Source organism: Acomys minous, assembly GCF_964271855.1.
Source record: "Acomys minous genome assembly, chromosome: 5".
Lineage (NCBI taxonomy): Eukaryota > Metazoa > Chordata > Mammalia > Rodentia > Muridae > Acomys > Acomys minous.
The window spans coordinates 129,946,413-129,969,347 of NC_140494.1; the positions used below are offsets into that span (position 1 = coordinate 129,946,413).

The 22,935-nt window shown below is 39.9% G+C and overlaps 1 protein-coding gene across 2 annotated transcripts in view; it reads left to right on the forward strand.

Moving 5' to 3' along the window:
- The window catches only part of ADAM10 (ADAM metallopeptidase domain 10), a 103,282-nt gene that overhangs the window by 38,991 nt on the left and 41,356 nt on the right, over positions 1 to 22,935 (forward strand). For both annotated transcript variants that reach the window (XM_084782737.1, XM_084782738.1), the window contains exons 3-5: positions 15 to 133; positions 4,000 to 4,158; positions 19,784 to 19,884. In XM_084782737.1, coding sequence (XP_084638863.1) covers positions 15 to 133; positions 4,000 to 4,158; positions 19,784 to 19,884 — 379 coding nt within the window. The remainder of the gene's footprint in view (positions 1 to 14; positions 134 to 3,999; positions 4,159 to 19,783; positions 19,885 to 22,935) is intronic.

Here is a 22,935-nt window from a genome sequence, read left to right on the forward strand (position 1 = left end):
GTCCCATTTTGCAGACAATTCAACCTACGAATGAAGAGGGACACTTCCCTTTTTAGTGATGAATTTAAAGTAGAAACATCAAATAAAGTACTTGATTATGATACCTCTCATATTTACACTGGACATATTTATGGTAAGTTGAACTTTTATTTGACATTTTCTTTGATTTTTTTTTTCTACACAAGGGAGTATATATTTTAAATATAGGCAGATATTTCAGAAAAGGTTGTGTAACTCTTGAGAGGGAAGAAAGTGGCAGAGAAAGAATGTCTTGTCATTTGAGCGTCCAGAGTGTCAAGGATTCTAAAAGACCCTCAGATCTGTCAGAAGCAAGCCTGCCAGGCTCAGCCAGGGGCCTTTCCCCTCCATAAAGGCTGCAGAAAGCATTCCATTGGCTTTCTGGTCCCTGGTTCTACTTGGGTTTGTCCCCAGGGATGAATTCTGGACAGAAGGCATACACCTATGGAAAGGGGAGAAGAGATCGGCGTCTGATCCCAGGTGGCTGTCGCTGCAGCACTTCATCACAGGGCAGTTTAGGGGACTCTGTCTCTTGAGACGCCCACATCCATACTTGGGTTTCTACTGTCCTTCCCTAAGTACTTCTATCCCTAGTGCCCACTGCTCAAATAAAACCCTGTGAAAACTGTTTTGCCTAACAGTCCTGGCTGTCCTGGACTGGCTTTTGTAGACCAGGCTGGCCTCGAACTCACAGCGATCCACCTGCTTCTGCCTCCTGAGTGCTGGGATTAAAGGCGTGCGCCATCATGCCTGGCTTAAAACTTCTCTTATTGAGTTTCCAACTTGGTTAAAACAAAACAAAAGAAACCCAAGATGGCCCTAGCTGTTGATGTGCATTCTTCCTGCCCCGGAAGAGTTGAGAGCTCTACTTAGACTCACCTGTCTCGCTCTTCTCTGTGTCTGATATTCCCATGCCCAAGGCATGTAGGGGATTTTGTGATTTTTTTTTTCCTTTAAGAATTTAATTAATTAACTTAATTTTTTTTTTCTGTTTTCAAAACAAAACCTTCAGGAGAGAGAGCAAGTCATCTAAGGCAGTAGTCTTTGAAAAAATGAAGTCCTCTGTGGACCCGCTTTACGTGATCTCTAATAGTGAATTATACATTCTAATACTTGTGAAATCTATAACGTGCTGACTCTCTGTGCTTCCAAGTGTTAACAGTTACCTGTTGTTTTAGTCTCTTGTTGGCTTGTTTTTGAGACACTATCTTGCTATGCAGTCTAGGCTGGCCTGAAACTAGCAATCCTTGTGATGCATGTGCCACTACATTCAGCGTCTTCAAAAAATTTCAAATGATTTTTTTATAACTTTCTAATTTTCAAAGGAAGAAATTAGTGGTAATTTCTGAATATATGTGTATAAGATATGCATATATGTATATGTATATAAAATAGACAGACCTAAAAGGAAACTGACAGTACAGATCATCTTAACCCAGAACAATATAACAAAGTCACCTAAGAAAAATTCCCCAGGCCCTTTCTTCCTAAAATTTATGTGTTTTTCTTGACACTGGTAAGAAGTTGCTGAGAGGCACAGGCGCATACTTAGCCCAACAAGAAGTTCATCTGACAGTAAAGTGGGACAAACAGACAGGGAAGTCATGAAGAGGCTAAAGTAATTCAGTCTTCTACACAGTTACAACTGTGCATTAATAATTACTAAAGACAGTCCTCAATTATTAAATCAAAGTAGTCAACATTTTCCTTCATAAATGAGCTTTTTTTTGTTCAAAGTTATAACATTTTGAAAAATTAAATGCTTAAAGAAAAGCTTTTAGTTTTTTAAATTAACTAGATAAATGAGGCAATTTTATACTGAACTTACCTGTACTTACCTGTAAACTAACCCAAGTTACTAAATTTTAGGGTTTTTTTTTTCTTCAGTCTTCCAATTGTAATCAAAAGATAATATTTTTCTGGCAATATATAGTGTTCTCTTACTTTCTTCACTTATCTTGCTGGGCAAATTATTCCCTTTTTGGTAGGTAATGGCCATAAAAAGTAAAAGTGTAAATGAGTTTATAAATAAAGTTTGTTATTTAAAATATGTCATAGATTTGTTGGCACATAACCTGTAATTCTGGTATTCAGGAGGCACAGGCAGGAGCAGCATGAGTTCAAGGCCAGCTGGGTCTACTTAGTAAGACAGGAAAAAAAAATGCAAATCTTATTTTCATTTTGTGATTTATTGAAAATCACCTAATGGTAATCTATAACTTAGAAATTTTGAGAGATTGGGTCTGAGGGTATTTCACACAGCACGCACCAGGACCAATGGCTGGACCCCTTCTTCCCCACAGAATTACAGAAAATTCTGAGTTGAGTCCAACCTTGGCTTCCCCTGGCCTCTCCTTTCCTTCCTTTTTTCTTCTTTCCTTCCGTTTTCTCCATTCTCCACTGCCTTTCCTTTCCTTCCTCTCTCCTCTCTTCCCTTTCCCCTTCCTTCCTTTTCTCTTCCCTTCCCCTGCCTTCCTTTTCTCTGCACGCCCCTCCTTGTAATGCTTGTGATTGAGCCCACGAAAATTTGTTTCAGTGAGAGGTGACTTTTTAAAAAGTAAAATTTTGGGTTTTGTTGTTGAAGACAAAAGCCTTGTTAATAGTGTTCAGGTTGATGTCAAGTCCTCTAATCCCAGTCTCATCCCCAGCTTTGATAAATTTAACTTTAAATACCCTCCACTCCTCTTAAAGAGAGGAGAGACATGTACCTTTAGTCTCTGCTACTTGGGAGGTTGAAGTGGGTTTGAGGCCAGCCTGAGCAACAAAGCTGAGATGCTATCGCTGAACAAAACCAAAATGGCTGGTAGGACTGTAGCTCAGAGGCAGCATTCTCGCCTGGCACGTGGGAGATCATGAGTTCAAGACCTTCAAAGCAAACAGAGTGAAGCAAAGCAAAACTCTGTGCCTCTATGTCATTTAATTTTGGTGCTTAGATTTTTGAGACTATATTTAAATAGAGCTAAAAACACTCCTTTTTTGTTGTTATTTCTCTTTTGTTTGTTTGGGCTTTGTTGTTGTTTGTTTGTTTGTTTTTTGAGACAGGGTTTCTCTATGTAGCCTTGGCTGTTCTGGACTCACTTTGTAGACCAGGCTGGCCTTGAACTCACAGAGATCCACCTGCCTCTGCCTCCCCAAGTGCTGGGATTACAGGCCACTTTGCCCTGCTCACCTCTTACTTCTCTCATTTAGAGAATGGTGAGATAGTATTACAACTCTGTCCAGTATCTTTTAAAAAAAAAGACTAATTAAAAAAAATGAAGTTTTCAGATTGGCTTAATTCTTAGTATGCAGTTCATTTTCATCTTGAGTTTGCAGGTGCATCTCCCTCAGGTTCCTGAGCACTGGGACCACACGCTTGAGATACTACATCTAGCTGCTTTGTCTAGCATTTTAAGCAAGATTGTAGAAATGCTTTTTAAAATAACTGAATTGTCTGGCCCTTTTCTATTTAAAAATGCATTTATAAGATCTATAGGTTGCAAGGAGGCAAAACAAAACAAAACAAAACAAAACCAAAAACCAACCAACCAACCAACCAACCAACCAAAAAGCCCTGTACAGTATCAAGTTAGAAAGAAGCTTTTCACTTACGGTAAATTAGGAGAAGTTTCAAGATGTACTTTGAGTATCTTTATTCTGGACATACATAGTTTATTAGAGGATCTGTTTGCTTTTTAAAAGTTTAAGTTGATGTAATGATTATTGACTGCTGTCGACATGTCAGGCATTGTGCTAGGTATATGATTGTCAGTATTGCACATGTTCTATTTTTTATTGTTGTATAAGTAATTGTACATCTGACTACTAAATACTGATTGCTACTCATATCTCAAATTAACTTGATATATTTTTATGTGAAAATTAGTTTCCTACTACATTTGTACTCAGGATATTTGTAAAAAATATATATAAGAATGGCTTTTTAAAAAAAAGGAGAATGTGCAAATTAAACTTTCAAGAATTTGTTGCTTTTATTAATAGGTGAAGAAGGAAGCTTTAGTCATGGGTCTGTCATTGATGGAAGGTTTGAAGGTTTCATCCAGACTCGTGGTGGCACATTTTATATTGAGCCAGCGGAGAGATATATTAAAGACCGGATCCTGCCGTTTCACTCTGTCATTTATCATGAAGATGACATTAGTAAGTACTCGGGCTTTGTATCAGGCCGTCTTTGCCAAGGCTTCGGAATCCTCCTGACGGTGGAGACAAGCGTTGCCTGGGCTGTGGGCTTTCCTAAGCTTATTCAGGTTAATCAACCAGAGTGTAATAAGCAAAGTCTCCATTGAGTAAATAATGGGTCTGTATGGTATGGCATTTGTCAACACAGGCCAATCATTCTCTGTTGGTATAAAACAACTGATTCTGTTTGAATTGTGAGTCAGCCAAATCCACTTGAACTGGAAATCTACATTCTGGTTTTAGCCAGTCTGCTTAATTACAACAGCTTATGTCTGTGGCTTGTTGAAGGCACAACAGTGTTCTATCTTTTTATACCCATTTCTGAATGAATATTTGTGAAATATTACAGGATTTTTCTAATTTCTAAATCCACTGAGTGCTTCTTTTTTAGAATCTTGAAATAATGGATTGACAGTAGCTTGGTAAGACTCTAGGCTTACCATGGATTTGTTAGGATAATTTTCTTTCTGTGTTTAACGACAGGAAATTCGTTTAGACTTTACATTCTAATCCTGTCATTGTCTATGTTTCTGTGGTTATTCAGTCGTGAGAATGTGCCATTAAAATAACATAGAAACACATTCTTGTAATTTCTGTGCATCTTGAATACTTTTTATTTTTTAGGCTAGTTTGTCTAGTTTTGTCTGGTTTCCTGACTTGGCAGCTTCCTCCTGGTTTCATTTTCTTTTCTGCAGATAGGAATTTATTATCCATATTCCATCCTTATGCTTAGTAATATACTGGCAAACGTGAACTATTTTCCTTTTTTTGCTCCATTAGCTCTGGCTGTTTCTGTACTTCCAGCAGCCCAACTGCTTGTTGGTTCTGATGGTGAACCTCTGTGGGAGGGCGTACGACTGTTGGCTGCTGTCTCCTGGGTTTACTAGTGTTGCTTGATACCTTTCCCGTGTCACCTCCTGACATTTCAAGCCTTTATTATTTTTCTTTTGGCTGTTAAGCTATAGTCCTTCTCCATAAGTAGGAATGTAGATTCCTTTGCTTTCCTTTCTGCTGACAGTATTTTTCTTCATTGGGTTTGTATTCTTCCTTGGAATTTTCATATTAGTTTAGTTACTTGCAGTTTTTGTTTCTACTGTCAAAATGTGCTTCTCTACAAATACAGGTTCTGTGGTTTTTGCTTGATTTCAAGTAATACCTATTTGTGAAGTAGATCTTAATAAATTTCTGATAAAGTGTTGAAATATATTTCCTAGTATGTGTCTTCGGCTCAGACTAGGCCTTCCTGGACAAGGACGCTGAGCAGAGTGGTGGACAGGCTGCTTTTCCTCGCTGACACTGACTGCGGCCGCATGAGCTGTGCTCTTGCTGTCACTCCCGGTGGTTTGTGCTGCGTATGATTGTCCAGACATCTCTCTACTGTCTTCTTCTTCTGTGGATCTCTGCGGTGCACATATGTTTCATTTGTTTTTGTACTTACATTTCCCCCTTGCTACATACATCTCATCATGACTTCCAAATTCTTTGTTTATGTCAACATTTCATATTAGACATCAGTAGTATTAATTTAATCAATATTAAAACACAAAAGGTAGTTATGCTTAAGATGATTTTGCATATAGTTTCTCTGTTAAGTGGAAGTGTTGTGATGTCAAGATGGGCATATAATAAGCAACAGCTTATAAAAATTTTTCATCACTTTTTGTTAGCCTAAAATGAATAGATTTGTTTTAACATTTTCATACAATGTATTTTAAACTTTATTCATATTAAAAACAAAGTTGTTGGGCCGTAAGAGATGGTTCAGTTCATAAAAGTGATTGTAGCACAAGTGTGAAGACTATCCCATTACCCACATAAAATAGCAGCATTTGGTTTTTTTGTTTTTGTTTTTGTGATTTTGGTTTTCGAGACAGGGTTTCTCTGTGTAGCCTTGGCTGTCCTAGACTCACTTTATAGACCAGGCTGGCCTCGAACTCACAGTGGTCCACCTGTCTCTGCCTCCTGAGTGCTGGGATTAAAGGCATGTGCCACCACGGCATTGTCTTTTTAAAGATTTATTAATCACATATACAGTGTTTGGCCTGCAGGTACACCTACACACCAGAAGAGGCCACCAGATCTCATTATAGATGGTTGTGAGCCACCATATGGTTGCTGGGAATTGAACTCAGGACCTTTGGAAGAGCAGCCAGTGCTCTTAACCTCTGAGCCATCTCTCCAGCCCCAAAATAGCAGCATTTGGGAGGGAGAGATGGAACTCCCAGAGCAAGCTAGCTAGCAAGACTATGCAGAACTATTGAGCCCAAGTTTACCAAGAGATTTTGCTTTAGAGGTACCGTGGAGTGTGATCAAGAAGATGTCAGGATCCGGGTTTGGCTCTGGCGAGCACCTGCACATATGCACTGCCCACCACATGGGCACCACACGTAGTATAAAAACTATGCCTTACAAGCTTGGCAAACAAAAACAAGGAGGTGGACTTGTCTTGCAAACTATAGTTTACCTACTCCAATTCTAGGGGATTGACAAGTAAATTTACTTTTAATTGACCATTTAAATTCTGTTTGGGCGTTGGCGGCCCTAAAAGAAACAGCATTAGTAAGAAGGGTAGTCGTTTGATGTTGCCTGGCACTAGGTAAAATTCTTTATGTTGATTACTTCATCCTCAGTGGCTCTGTGAGCTGTAGGTAGACATATTACTCCTACTTTATAGGTGAGCAAAGTAAGACTTAGAATCTAATGTGACTTGTGGACACTGTCTTCCATGTGCCCACGGGAGGAAACTGTCAGTCCTTATTATCCTTTTCTGTTAAGATATCTGTTTTTTTCTGAAATTTGTATGCCTTCCCAAATTGCACATTTGCATCTATTGCTTTGTTAGACCAAATTCTATCCATGGATTTTTTTCAGCTAATGAAAGGAAAGGGTATGCACTTTAATGCATGTTATTATTTTTAACCTAACTAGCTTAGTGCCAGTAATTAATTTTTACAACTCATGTGTTATATGATTGTTTATATACTGTGGATATGTATACATGAACTTATATAAAGATTCTGATAGTTGAGCAGGGCACAGTGGCTCATGTGTTTAGTGTAGCACTCAGGGCAGGAGGGCTGTGAATTGGAGGCTAGACTGCACTACGTAGTGAGTCCCAGGACAGTCTGGGCTATATAATGAGACCCTGTCTTAAATAAATAAACAGTATCAACAAAAAGAGCAGAAATTAACTTATTGTACAATCTAGTTGGGATGTAATTTCAAATATAGTTTCCAGTACAGTGTGGTGAAATATTGGTGAACATTTGATTTGTTAGTAAGAAGACTGAATTTAAAAGCTCTTAAAGTTTTACAATTGTGTTCACTTTTAAAAATCTGTTTGTTTGGGTTTTTTTTTTTTTTGGCATATTGGCACACAGATTAGTGCAGCTCATAATATTAATACACATTAGTTAAAGCATTCTGGCTTCCTTTTTTATTATTTTATTTTATTACTATTTTTTAAGAGTAGGTGGCATATGTATTCTAGGCAGGACCACATTTCCAGCCCAGGCTTTGATTTTCGTTATGTCTTTTGTAATAGTTTGTAAAACAGTTAGAAATTTAGTAAAACACACTTTTTGGAGAAGCAACTTAGAAATGGTAGATAATTCCTAGTCATTGTTGGAATGAAGGCCAGCAGGAGGCTGTTGAAGCAGTGTTTCTGTTGTGGTTGGTTCACTTTCTAAAAATATATGTCTTTGCATGATAGATGCCTTTGAGAAAGAGCCATAGAAACCAGCTTCTGGCTGAAAATTAAAGTCAATTATATTGGCTTATGAATGTACAGGAAACAGTAAGTCTTTTTTTAAAAAAAGAAAACACCTTTGAAGGCAAATTCTCACTTGATAAAAGAATGTGCTAAATGCTGTAACTCAAACAAGGAAGGTGGAACAAACCCAGGGTTCCTCAGATACAGAAAGACCAGAGGTCTTCTCTAGACTGCCAGAGAAAAGATTCTGCGATTACAGACGCTGCTGCCTGCTTGCAACAACATATACATATAATGTATATGTAGATATGTGTATGTACACACACACACACACACACACACACACACACACACACACACACACACACACACACCTTTACCTGTCAGAGCTTCGGAACTTGAGAAAGGGATGAAAACCCCAAGAACCAAACATCGGCTTTGTCTTGGAGGCACCCACACACCTCTGTGGACAGATGTGCCATCCCAAGTAGTACAGATGGACATAATCTACGTGTTAAAGTATTTTTATGCACTTCAATTGTAAGTTTTACAATTCAAAGGTTCTATTTTAGTTTTTCGCTGCTACTTGCTATTTAAAAAAACGCTTTTAGAGGAAGAATTTAATTTGTCTTATATCCTGGGGTTTCAGTTGGTGGTTTGTTTGCCCTGTTGCTTTGGGCCTCTGGGGGCAACAGTGTGTGTGTGATGGTGGAGACTGTCACCTTCTGTCCGCAGAGAACCCAAAGAAAGCGGCGGGAAAGGGCCTGAATCTGCTGTCTTCTTCAGCGCTTGCTTCTAGTGACCTGATTCTTGCTAGGCTTGTTCCACTGCTTTTGAGCACAGTGGGTGGCTAGGCCTTCAGCAAATACTCCATTAACAGGTTTAATGAGTACTTTTTAATTGACATTATTTGAATGGCTGATCCTTTCTTCAGGTCCTGGTATACAGTGATGAATACTGCAAAAGTTCCATCTTTTTGGTCAGAGTCTAGTGATTCTGTTTATAGGTGGTCATAATACAGCAAAATTACCCCTGTTGCTCTGACTCCCAGGTCCCCTTACCTGGCAGCTCTAATCCTTTGTTCCTAACAGCCACCTGTTTCCTGGAAGGTGCATGCTGTGTCTGCTGCTCTAGCCACCTTTCCCATCCTTCCAAAACCAGGCCTGGGCTTGGGGAGTGATGATGGGGGAAGGGCCTCTCCACAGAGAGTCCTTTGGAGTCCTTTCTACCTCCACATTCTTAATCTTTTCTCCTCCTGGTTCTTTTTGTTATTTGGGCAACTTTGGGATAAATGAAAATTTTCTTAGTTAAGGAACACGTCCCATGACATGACAACAGTTTTCATATATTATCTGTCTGTGGAGTTATTCTATTTTAAATTCAGTTAATTTAAGGATTGGATTATTTGATTGAATTTGTTGGTCAACAGCACATATTTTAGAGCTGCTTTTGTCTGTTAGAGAGCTGTGGTGAAGACCCTAGACCTTAACTGCATAGAGGCCCTGCCCTCAGGGTGGTGAAGTTGCCAGAAGTGAGTGTTTTGTGGCCAGTGGTGCTGGGCAGATTTAACTCAGACTATAAATATCCTGCTTTACTAGAGTGGATAATTGAGAGTCGACTACTTATGTCCTGTCTGAGGTGGTGCCATAATGTATGTGTGTATATGTTATTTATATTTGTGTTTCCTACAGCGAAACAAAAGCACGAGGTTTGTATGCAGAGGAACTGGAGGAGAGGCAGGAGCCTAAGGCAGGCCTGTGTGCTCCACTCATTGCTCACTCCTTTGAAAGAGTCACTGTTTGCCCTTTTCAGGGAGCTGCAGTGCATCCTATGATTTTGCATCTCAATGAGGGTTTATTCATTAGTTGAACAAAGGCTTTTTGTAGAAATGGGAATTATATTGTCAGTAATTTTAGAGAGAAAATGTCATTGTTCTTTTTCTGTAGTTAATGTGGTGGTCAGGGAAAATAGTCTCTTTTGGAAGTATAAGGAAAAAAATTTATATTTGGCCTCTGTCCTTTTTCTGTCATGAGGATTTTGTGCTGACGGGATTTGAAGCATATAATAGTGATTTGTTGCCTTGGAATTTTTCTCTTACCCTAGCAAGCTTTCAAAATAATCTCCGTCTTTAACTTATGTAAAATATAACTTACAAAGAGACAAAACACCATTTGTTTAAACATTAATCTTTGTTTATTTTAAAGTTACAGTATTTTAAATAAATAATACCTCTACTGTTTTTCAGTCCCATATGCATTGATAACATTAGAAAGTTTTAGTCTTCTGACAAAAGTCTTTAAGCATTAGAACAATTGCAAGTTTCTCCTTTGATTTTTGAGGCCACTTTACTGAGTTGGAGAAGTTCGCAGCATCAGTTTTATGTGCTACTGTACAAGCTGAGGACTTCCTGTTGCTGAATATATGTGAGTGAAACTGAAAATGGACGGAGGTTCCAGGCTGTGACTTTTGAAGCAGAACCGTCCTGGTTAGCAGGGCTGTAGGTAAAGAGTTGCACTTAAAAGGGATTTGGTTGGGGGTCAAGGGCGTAAGTAGGACAGGGGACAAGGGCGTTAACGGTGAGTGCAGCTATGATCCTTGGTGGCATGTAAAGTGATGAGGTAGGAGGAGCCGCCCTGTGACAGTGCACAGGGTGGTAGGCGTTGGGTCTACGGGGATTGTGTAGATGGGTAATGGTGGACGGAAGACAGGAGGCTGAACGTTGGGGTTAAGGGGTTTTCAGTGATGAGAAGTTCAAAAGTAGAACTGCAGACTGGAGAGAAGATCTCAGTGTTCTACAGGGATCATCAGCATGAGTGCTGTGGTTTCAGAGAGTTACTGTAACCAGCCTTTGCTACTCTGTGGGCTCTTTTTTTCTTTTTCACCCTTTAAAACCCCTAATACTTGATAAGCGAGAAGAAAGGATAGAGAGGAAAGGAAAGAGATCCCTGAATACAGTCAGGGGTTGGGAAGGGGCCGTATCATTAGACTGCGTCCTGCTGATCAGGGGCATCGAGTTCCTTGGGGCAAGTTCGAGCTTTGCCATCAGGATATCCAATTTCCTCTTCTTGTTGTCTCTTCTATGGGCATGACTACTTAACAAACAAAAAACAATAATCAATCACTAACCAATAACCCTCCCAACACCTCTTGGGGCCCTAGCATTTAAATACTCTCTGAAAAGTCCCCAGAATTCCAAATATCACACTATCACTGAAACTATCTGCACCTGGCAAAATCACGCCTCTGCTAGAGCGAGCACGAGGCAAATCATAGTCAGCTGCTGAGAAGCAGCCCCAAGTCCCACAGCTGGGATTAAAACAAAAGCATATTCTTAGAGTATTTCTGTGTATTTAAAGAAACCAAAGTTCCAAAATTGTCACTACAAATTATGGTGGGTGATGTAAGTGAGAGTGAATCAAGATCTAAAAATAAGAAATAAAGGGAAGTGACTTTGAGGGGCTTCAAATTCCTGCAGTAGCTGGGGTAGCCAGAGGTATAATCTAACGGCTATTGTTTTAATAACCCAAGGCAGAAAGTGGTAGCTAGCCCTGAGTGCTTATTGGAGTGAGGGACAGATGTTATCTTTCTAGCAATAGGCTGCCCTTAACTTCATGATGAAGGCGAAGATTCGTTTGACCTTTCTCAGATGGTGGACTTTAGAGGAGCTGATTTTTAAAAAACATACTCTTTTGATTATATATAGCTGTAATGTTTTCACAGTGAAGTAAGGAGCGGGGCAGTTAGTAGTAAGTCTAGGCTGCCTTTCACTCTGAGAAGTGACAGCATGCTGGGTATTGGTCCTGATAAGTTTCTACTGACTTCTCTCCTGCTGATGGCGTGTCATATAGGCAGGATGATATACTCTGAACACTGGCACATACTTGACTACTTTATGAAGACTAGAAGTCCACTCTAATATCAAGCATATGTAACTGCACACGAGTATGTTTCATATGAATTTCCCAGTACCCCCCCCACCCACCCAAAAAAAGTGTGGTTCTCCTCTTCCCTGAGGCCTGTTGGCCACCAGGCCACCAAGGCAGAGGAGCAGAAGATGAGACACAGGACCTGACAGGCTGTGAACACAGTGGAGATCGAACACTCTGGGAACCACTTCAGGAGATAGTTCAACTTTACTCTGGGAGAACAAAGGCTGTCTACCCCTTGGGGAGTGGGTGGGGCCTCCCAGGACAGGCACTCGTAATTGGTTGGAACCAGACACTTTTAGAATGCTTATTTTGTGTTTGACAGCACACTCCTATCATATGAACGGGAACACAGTACCCAATTACCCTATAGGCGCAGGGAGGGGAGAGCTAGCAGGGAACTGTGTCAAGGGCCATATATCAAATGTGGTGAGGGGCATCTATGTCTAAAGACACTCTCCAGATGGAGTCAGGCAGAGAGCTGGAGGCCTGCGGGGGAGAGGGAGTCCTGCACCTATAGCTCAAAGTGGCTACAACCTCAAACAGCAGGGTTATTCCAACAGAGTGCTGGGGAGGTGGTTCAGTCAGTCAAGGGCTTGCTATGCAACTACGATGACCTTTGAGTGGATCCCCAGCATGCATGTAATAAGCCAGAACAGACAACTTTGACTTATATTCCCAGCACTAGGGAGGTGAGACAGGAGGATCTTTGGAGCTTGTTGGATAGGTAGTCTAAGTGAATCAGTGAGTTCCAGGTTCAGTGAGAGACTGTCTCCAAAAAACTAAGGTATGGTGTGTGGTAGGGGGTGGTGGTGGTGATGGTGGTGGTGGTGTCATCACAAAAAGAGAGATGGTTCAGTGGTTACGAACACTGGCTGCTTTTTCAGAGGACCTAGGCTTTATTCCAGTACGGACACAACAGCTCACAGCTGCCTGTAGCTTCAGTTCCAGGAGAGCCAGTATTTTCTTCTGGCCTCAGCTGATACCAGGCATACGAAGTGGTGCACAGACATACCTTCAGTCAAAACACCCACACACATTAAAAAAGAAAGGAAGGGCAGAGAGTGATTGAAGAAGACCCTCAGTGTTGACCTTTTTTCCCACACACACACACACACACACACACCACTGCCGCCGCCGCTGCCGCCGCCGCCGCTGTGCTGAAACAATGCAGAATTATGATAACAGAAATCTAGTAGTGAATGCTCATGTCTACATATGTAGATGATAGAGGAATTTCAAAAGGAGTTGCATCATATCACCTAACAGACAAACCAGCAGTTAGTCATCCCCATGCAACCCTCCAACACAGAGCTAATGCTGTGAAAGTCAGCCAGCTCTCAAATGCTTCCTCTGTGTAGTTGCTAGTCTTTCTCTGTAGTGTACTTTTTCGTATGTTGAACTTTGAGTATTTTTCATTTTTTCCCTACTGCTTAAAATTTAAGTTTTCTATAATTTGCTATGCTATTTATTTTATCCTTGTATTATGTATAATATTGAAATAGTTGCTAGTCTTTCTCTGTAGTGTACTTTTTCGTATGTTGAACTTTGAGTATTTTTCATTTTTTCCCTACTGCTTAAAATTTAAGTTTTCTATAATTTGCTATGCTATTTATTTTATCCTTGTATTACGTATAATATTGAAAGTAAAGAGTTTTAGACTAGGTTCAGTTTTGTTTTATGGAGTTTTGCAAGTTTGATTCCATAGAAAATACAGTATAAGCTGGGCATGGTGATCAGTGATTGGGAGGCAGAGGCAGACAGGTCTGTGAGTTCTAGACCAGTCTTCTCCATGTGGCAATACTGTAGGCCAACCAGCATTACATGTTAAGATCAGTGGGGGTTGATCTAGAGCCAGCATGTGTTCAGATGCTAATTGTTCACCCTGCCCCCAAGATTCCTACAAGCAGACTATCATGTACCCCAAATGTTGCTGTGTAATTTTGCCTCCAAAATTATCCCTGATTGGCTAAATAAAAGGCCAACACACCTGGGCAGGGCAGAAGTGAGAGGCGGAACTCAGGATCGTGGGCTTGGAGGACAGAAGGATCATGGGAAGGAGAGGGACAGGTATGAGAGGAGAAGGAAGTGGAACCGCCACAGGTTAGTGTGCAGAGAACCATGTGGCTGAGAGGAATTTACTCCGAGGCTGTGAGGGAGAGAAGCAGCCCAGATGAGAAGTGTAAGCAAGTGTTTATGGAGTTATGGGTGGGAAATAGCCCAGCTAGGGATGAGTAAGGCAGGCAGCATGTGATGTGGGCCTGGGAGGTGACAAGGTAGCTTAGGGGGTTTATATCTGCCCAGCCCCTTGAGAAATAAGGCTTATTTAAAGTTCTATCAGATGCCTGAATTTTTTATTGTTTGATTATGTATGGTTATGTATGATGTATAATTGATAAAACTGCCATAGTAATTGTAGGCTTTTAATAATAAATTTTATTAGCCATTTTTATTTATTATAACAAAGATCTTGTCTCAAAACTAACAAGATCCTTTAGCATTAACTTATGTGTAAAGTGTGCGTGCGTGCATGTGTGCGTGTGCGTGTATGTGTGTGTGTGTGTATACATGTCCACATCATTGAACTATCATTTAGTGAAGAATTTCTGCATTTGTGAGTGATAAACTTCTCTTGAGAACTTGGCTATTTGAGTAACTGCATACATAATGTTGTCCTAGTATGATTTTTAATTGATCTAATCAAAAGACTCAGGCTGTTTGTCATTATGTTGGATGCTTTGGCTTCTGAAGCTGTATGCAGACAGTTGCCAAGCACAGGTATGAGTTTATATATGTTCTGCCTTCTGACATACTTCTCAACCAATATAATTCATTTGCTTACCGTTCGTGGACCCAGTGGTTGGCATCAGTAAGCCAGAATGCAATCAGTACTTGTAGAGGTATGTATTTTATTGCTTTTTGTACAAAGTTGACAAAGTGGCCTATTTAATACTCCTTCATGTTTTTATATCTTTCCTTAAAAAGTTCTCTTTTAAAAGTGTAAATAAATGACTTAAGGAATTTTTTTTAAAGTTTTTTTTAGTTGTATGTGTGTATACATGCAGCTTACATGTGTATACATACATGTAGAGCTTCAAGGATAACCTCAAGCTCTGCCTATCATTCATTATCTATCTATCTATCTATCTTTTTGAAAACACAAAATATTTATGTCTATGTCTTTATACTTGGCAGTGAAATCAATGACTGTTGACAAGAAAAGTTGAAGTCTTAGGCTTCTGAAGCATAGAAACAGCTAGAAAAGTTTCCATTCAAAATTAACTGGGTCATCACATGTTTCATAGCTGGGGGTCGTCTTTTATTCAAACGGTAGCATCACTGTGCTGCTATCAGGCTGGAATCTCTTGGTTCAGGAAAAAGGAGCGAGGAGGAGCGTGGCTAGTTTCTTCAGCTAGAGCTTGGTTGTGTGTGATACCTTCCCTAAAGGGAAGCTATAGAGTTAAATCTACAGACATTTGCCTAGGATAATGAGTAGTAGTTTGGTCAATGACTTTCAAATTACTTTTGTCCAAAAATAAATTTTGAAAGTTTAATAATATTTTTAAAAGTCTGAATAAGTGGTTTGTATGCTAACATTATAAGGGTCTTTGAGAAATGTCTCTTTTGTTGAACAGGTTATTCCTACCCAAGTCTAGTATACATATATATTTTTTTAATGGTGGGAGATATTGAGGTATAAAGAAAGGAACTAAGTATGGGAGACACTTGGGGAGTGTTATTGTGAAACTTGCTGCAAGTGATTTAATCACAGAGGTTGTCTTCTGAAACTTAACTTCAGTAGTTATTTATTCGGGAGTAGTGTTATCTCTGTGCCCTTTGTACTCCCATCTGTCGAGTGTGAGAAAGAGCAGTTTTGAATGCAGTGAGGGTGGGGCCTGGGAGGTGGGGATGTAACAGTTTTTAAAACTTCATACTAATTAAAACTGCAAGCATAGCTTTTTGGAGGAAAGTATCTAATTTAGTTCAGTAAGAACTGTATCAAATGTTGAATATTTTTCTTTATTAAACTTAAATTAGCCTAAGGTAAATGTTAAAATGGAATCTTATTAACTGAAGTATTGACACTATTCTTATAGAGGCACCGTGCATTGACTCGCAAAGGAAAAATAAGAGCATGGCATACTAATTGAATAATAATTTGTTTTCTTCTCATACTAGAACAGGAATTTAAAGATTTAAGTACCACAGTTTATGTGGGGAACTATTTATAGTATATCAGTACTCTTAGAACTTTTCCTTTTACAGTTTCTTTTATGGTCACTGGCTATCATAGCTACTTTTCTATTGCTGTGAAGACGCCATGACCAAGGTAACTTATAGAAGAAGGTTATTGGGGCTGGCTTACAGTTTCAGGGCGAAGAGTCCATGACCATGGTGGCAGGGAGCATGGCAGCGGACAGGCAGGCACGTCTGGAGCAGTAGTTGAGTGCTTACATGTTGAGACAACAGCCACCAGACAGTGCACGGTACAGCCTCAGAGCCCGCTCCCTAGTGACACACCTCCTCCAAAAAGGCCACACCTCCTAATCCTTCCTAACAGTTCAAACATAAAAGCTTATGTGGGCCATTTTATTCAAACAAGCCCACCAACTAAGTCAGTAGCAGAATTTATCATCATCTACCTTGTTGTCTTTTTTGTTTTTGAGACGGTTTGTTTGGATAGCCTTAGCTGTCCTGGACTCGCTTTGCAGACCAGGCTGGCCTCAAACTCACAGAGATCCACCTGCCTCTGCCTCCCCAAGTGCTAGGATTACAGGTGTGCCCCACAATGCCCAGACAATAATGTTGTCTTCTGAGAAATAGATTAATTATTTAAAAAATGTATTATAATTTATTCACGTTACATCCCGATTGTTATCCCCTTGCTCCTATCTTCCCACTCTCACCCTCCCTCCTTCTTCTGCCCTGTTCCCCTCTCCTGGACCTCTGACAGGGGGCCTTCCTCTCCCACCATCTGGCCTGACCCCCACAGCCTATCAGGTCTCACCTGGATAGCCTGCATCCCCTTCCTCTGTGTGCCTGCATGGCCTCCCCACCAAGGGGAAGTGATCAAATTATGGGCACCAGAATTCATGTCAGAAGCAGTCCCCACTCCCCCACCCCCAGCCTTGGAGGGGTCTAAATTCTCTGCTTGCATTGTCCTTGGTTGGTGCATCAGCTTGTGCAGCTACCCTGTGTCCACATCCACTGGCCTTAATGGTCTCCCTGTGGGCTCCTGACCCCTCTGGGTCCTTTCATCCCTCAATTAATCTTTTTTTTTTTACTTAATTTTTTTGATAATATAAATGCAACACTTCTCCCTTTTCTTTCCTCCATCCAAATTTTCCTTGCTCTTTCCAATTCATGGCCTCTCTTTTATTAATTGTTATTTTGTGCATATATACATGCATATAAATATACATTTCTAAATTTAACCTGCTCAGTGTATATAATGTTATATTTAGGTATGTTTTCAGGATTGACCATTTGGTATTGGCTAACCAATTGGTGTTTTATTCCTTGGGGAAGACTGTTTCTCCTATTCTTAGCATTCCTTAATTGCCTATAGTTCTTTGCATAGGGTTGGGGCCTTGTGGGCTTTTTCTGGTCAACTTTGGCATATGTATTGGCATCATCCGTGCTCAGTTCATATTTGAGCAGTTATGTTGGTAAGACTATGAGTGTAGCTTCTGGCATTACTAGGAGACACACCCTCACAGCAAACTCCCTGATCTTCTGACTCACAGCCTTTCTGCCCCCTCTTCCACTGTGTTCTGTGAGCTTTAGGTGTGGCACTGTTTTGTAGATTGATTCACTGGGATTGGGCTTCAACTCTACAGTTTGGTTGGTTGTGGTTTTCTGTAATGGTCTCTGTTGCAAAAAGAGATTTCCTTGATATGGGGTGAAGACTACACTTAAGGATTTGAGGATGGATGATTTGGTTGTTAGGAATTACGCTGGTTTATTAAAATAGTTGTTGAGGCGTCCCCTCTGCTCACCATACGTTCACTAGCACTGAGTGGTTAGCTAGGTTTCCAGCAGTAGGCATGATTCCTTCTTGTTGAGCAGGTCTTAAATCCAGTTAGAGTTGTTGGATACCTCCAAGGTCTGTGTGCCCCTACTGCACCCTTAGCTCCTTGCCTTCCTGTTTGGAAGCTGCATGGTGCCTTCTTGTATCATGAAAGCTAGTCCTTGGGGAAGAGACATTCAGGTCGGCTCGAGTTCAGGGCTCTCTAGAGTGCATTGCATCTTCAGCATTAGGGACTTTGTTTTCACTTCTAGGAGCAACCAAGGCAATAGCAATAGACTGTATGTTTTGTCAGTCTTTTGTACAACCCTGTCCAGCAACTCAAAAGAGGACTTCTTACGTTAGGTATTAGGGCTTTTGTTAAGTGATTTTTGGCTCTTAAAGGGAGCACTACCAGCCCAGTTGAAAAAAGTTTACTAAAACTATTTCAATATACTTATACACAGAATTACATATATTATAGGTTTCTTTCTTTCCATTTTTTTTGCTTTTTGGGTTCTCTTTTGAGACAGGGCTTCTCTGTGTATGTAGCCTTGGCTGTCTTGGACTCACTTTGTAGACCAGGCTGGCCTCGAACTCACAGCGATTGGCCTGCCTTTGCCTCCCAAGTGCTGGGATTAAAGACGTGCGCCACCATACCTGGCTATTAGGTTTTTTGTTAAGGTTAATAGTTAATAGTATGATTCCTTGTGGGATTTTCCAGACATCTTATTGTTATTTTACCTTCCTCCTTCCTTCTGTATTTACCATCCTCCCCACTTCCCAAAGAGCCCGTTTTTTTCTCATTCCCCATCAGATCTTCTGTATCCTGCCCATCCCTTTACTCTCTTCCCACTTCCTCCTCCCTGAGGAGTCCCCCTTTTATCAGCTCACTGCTGTTCTCCAACCCCCTCCTGGCAACGGTCCCATTTTTCTTTCCTGGTTTCTGCAGTTTCTGCCTAGGCACTTCTCAGTGCACATTGTCCGACCTGTGTCCTGACGCTATGTTCTGTCAGTTCTCTTAATTGTGGTTATTGGATTGGATGGTAAGAATCTGTTCACAGACTAAGGAGAATCTTAACAAGAGACGTCTTTAGGGTGCTCAGAGAGTGGAATAAGCATTTAAATGGCTCACCTAGATTACATAGTTCATTGGAAAGCAAAACCAGCTTAGCTAAGGATAAATTAATATATAAAGGGGGAACAAATGAGAAAATAGTTACTAGTTTGTATTGTGTTCATTTGAATTATACACAGGATAAATTTAAAATCAATCTACTTTTTAAATCCCATGAAATGTTTTTGGAGGTCACTTAACTGAGGCCAGTTAGTGTTTATAGAAGGACTTAGAGCCAAAGGTAATCTTATATTGGCCTCACTGTGTTCAAATTGAGGGAGTTTGTGTATTGCAGTGTAGGAAATTTAATGTACCAAAGGGAAAGTTATAAATATTGAAATGATGTAAATTACAGTTTTAAATTTTTGTATAAAGTAGGAAAGTTAAATTAAAAAAAAAGATAATTATTCTGTTTTCTAATTCATCAGTTGTCCACAGAAAAAAGCTGGATTTTTATTGAGGAAGACACCTGCCAGGATTCAGGTTTCTGGCATAGTGCCTTTCTCATTAATGTTCAGTGAACATCTATAGCCTTCAGTAATAACGATAGTTTTTAAAATATATTCCTATTTGTTGTGTGTTGCCTGCACGCGTGTCTATGCATCATATCTGTACCTGCCCTCCACAGAGGCCAGAAGAAGGCATTGGATCCCCTGGAACTGGAATTGCAGACAGTCGTGAGCTGCTGTGGTGCTGGGAATGGAAAGGGGTCCCCTGGAAGAGCGGCCAGTGCTCTCCAGCCCCAAGTCAGGATAGTTGATTTTTTCTTGATAAGATGCTGGCTCTATCTAAACATACAGCAATGATATTTCTTCTCTGCTTAGACTACCCTCATAAGTACGGCCCACAGGGGGGCTGTGCAGATCACTCCGTCTTTGAGAGGATGCGGAAGTACCAAATGACCGGGGTAGAGGAAGGAGCGCAGGTAAGCATTTCAGTATTTGCTAAATTTAAGAAATGGAAATGAGCTCGGGCAGGTGTTTCTTCATTTTACGTTTATGTTCTAGGAGTTGTGAAATGTTTATACCACTGTTGTGAAATACTTATATTCATTTAATGCTTAAAGAGGCCATGCAGTAGTAGAGAGGTAATGGTGATCACCCATTTTAAAAGAAAGTCTTTAGACAAACCAAGATGATTATTCACTAAAATAAAAGCTCAGTGCTTTTGACATTTTAATTATACATTGGCATTTTTCTATTTGATTTTTAAACATTTTTAGTCGCGGGCTGGAGAGATGGCTCAGCCATTAAAGGCTAGGCTCACAACCAAAGTTATAAAAATTTTGGTGGCAAACAGTCTGTGGTAGATTACCGTGTCCCCAGATCTTCACACCATTTGAGTTTCTAAGCAATGCTAGATAAACACTCGAGGAGAATAACAGATTTTAAGTACATGTGAAACAGCCCACGGTAGTGAGCAGCGTGCTGGAATCTCAGGATTGGGAGGCTGAGGCAGGTTGAAGTCTAATGAATGTGTTCTCAGGTTCTTAAATTTTTTCTGAATAGTTAAAACATATATTTGATTTTGTTAAGTTAAGGATTATATGATTATCTCTAAGTTAACTTCTTCCTCTAAAATATAAGAATCTAAAAAAGGCTAAAATGAAAAATATAAAAGATACAAACATTTCAAACTCCAACTAGTTATATATATATACATACACACATACATACATACACTTTAGGCAAGAAAACATTAGTAAGATAAATATTTTTTAGGTGGTAGCATTATATTGTAACTTCAAAATATATAAAGCAGGTCCTGGGCTGTAGCTTACTTGGCAGATACCTATATTCCTAGCACTTGGGAGTACAAGCGAGATCTGAACTTGAAGGTCATCCTCAGCCTTGTTTTGAGTTTAAGGCCAGCCTTGCTACGTGCGACATTGTCTCTCACAGAACAGTGCACTTAACATTGACTAAACCAAAAGGAACAGTAGAAAGACATATGACAGAGATTTCAGTCATGTCTTGGAGAATAGTTGGACAAAGAATAAAGCACAATTGAGATATGGAAATTCTGAATTATCTAATTAATAAACTTGACCACTCAATTAATGTTAACTCCTCTACTTGGCAGTCTCCTTAAGAATAACTTAATTTAAAATTTTTACTCAAAAAGATTTTCATACTGGAGGCATTTCAGGCTTTTTTCCCCAAAGTTGAAAAAAAAAAGCTTTTCATACAGCTTTAAGTGTAGCTAATATTAGCAGAAAAATCCTCTATGTATGAAGTAACATGATCATAAATATGAACTACATAACACACATTTGTGCACATGAAGTACTTTGCAGTCAGTTTGAAGTTGGACAGAAACCACCTAAATGAATATCTTGAGGTAAATAGTGTTAAACATGCTCCTCTGGGTGCACTGTTAGGACTGTATCTATCGGTTCTCCCTCCCTCCATGACAAGCGATTGAATTTAGGGTTCATTCAGGCTAGACAAGCACCCATCACTAGCCCAGTAGAATTTGTTTTTACCTATAGTAGCATTTGAAAATTCTTTTTAAAAATTGTGTATCTTTATGATATAGCCTCTATAATATAGATAAACAGAGTAAAATGATTATTATAGTAAAGCAAATTAATATATTCATTATCATACTGTTAGATGCCTCATTTTGTGGACTATAATATACCATTTAAAATTTGTATAAATTGACAGGGAATTGTCAAGGGAGAAGGAAAATATAAAATGTGAATGTAAATTTGGAGTTGTGGATTAAAATTTAAATCAGGTTCCATTGAGTGTTTGAATTCAATAGTAGTGGTAATTTGTTAAAGAAATACTTCCTGCTAAATCTCTCAAGTGCTAACAATATAGTGAAGAGCAGACACAATGAGGTTCCTTTTCAAAAACTTACATTCTAGTGGTTGGAGTGGTGGTGATGAATTGGGGACCGAAATTTAAAAAATACTAATACATGTAAAGTTTTACATGTACAAGGAAGATAGGTAGGTGCGTGCTTCTGTGAAGAGCCATCGTGGGTGAACTGACAGTGTCTGCATCTGAGGGAAGACACTAACCGGATTGAGAGCGAGAACTGTACCATGTACAGAGGCTGGCGGGAGACGGGTGGGCTGTGTGCTGGAGGATCACAGGAGGCTTCTGGAGTGAGACCCTCGAGAGAGGCGTGCGACATACAGTCTTTCTGGAAGCAGCATGGGAAAGAAGGTGTTTGGTGGGCAAATAGGGGCTGTGTAGTACTGATTTCATGGAGCACATGAAGAGTTGAGAGCTTTATCCTTGGAGTAATAGGAACTCATTAAAAATTATGTAGGTGAATAAATATATTTTCATTTTTGCACAAATTACAATATGAAAACAAGTTCAAAGTCCACAGATGGTAGGTAGCTTTAGCTGGAGTGGCAGAGCCAGAGAGAATGCTTAGAGGAGGTAAATTTGATAGGACTAGGTTGTAGATGGGAACTGAAAGAATATAGTAAATTATTATGCATGGCTATTAAGACTTGCTTTACATCTGAATGAATATATCTTAAAATACACTTTGAAAATGTTTAAAGATGAAGAAATTGCTTGAATAGTAAGTTATCTATGTGGAGAATATTATATGGAAAAAAGGTGTTATTTGTGAGTAAATTCTAAATACTACAAAATGTGAGTGACATCGTATTTGTACATATTTATTGGATAACACACCCACACCCACACCCAGACAGTATATGATGACCAGAGTCCTCAGCATTTCTATCTCCTTGGCACGCTCGCGCACTCTCTCTCTCCCTCTCCCTCCACCTCTCTATCTCTACCCCCTCCCTCCCTCCCTCCCTCCCCGCCCTCTTTCTCTCTCTCTGTCTCTCTGTCACGAATTCTCAGTCTCTTTTTGTTTGGGAATTTGTCATTAGCTATAGTGGAGCATAGTTGCCCTATTGAGCCATACAACACCAGAGCATGGCAGTCCTTTACTTCCAGGTTTGGGGGCCACTAGCCACCCCTCACATTCCTTCCTT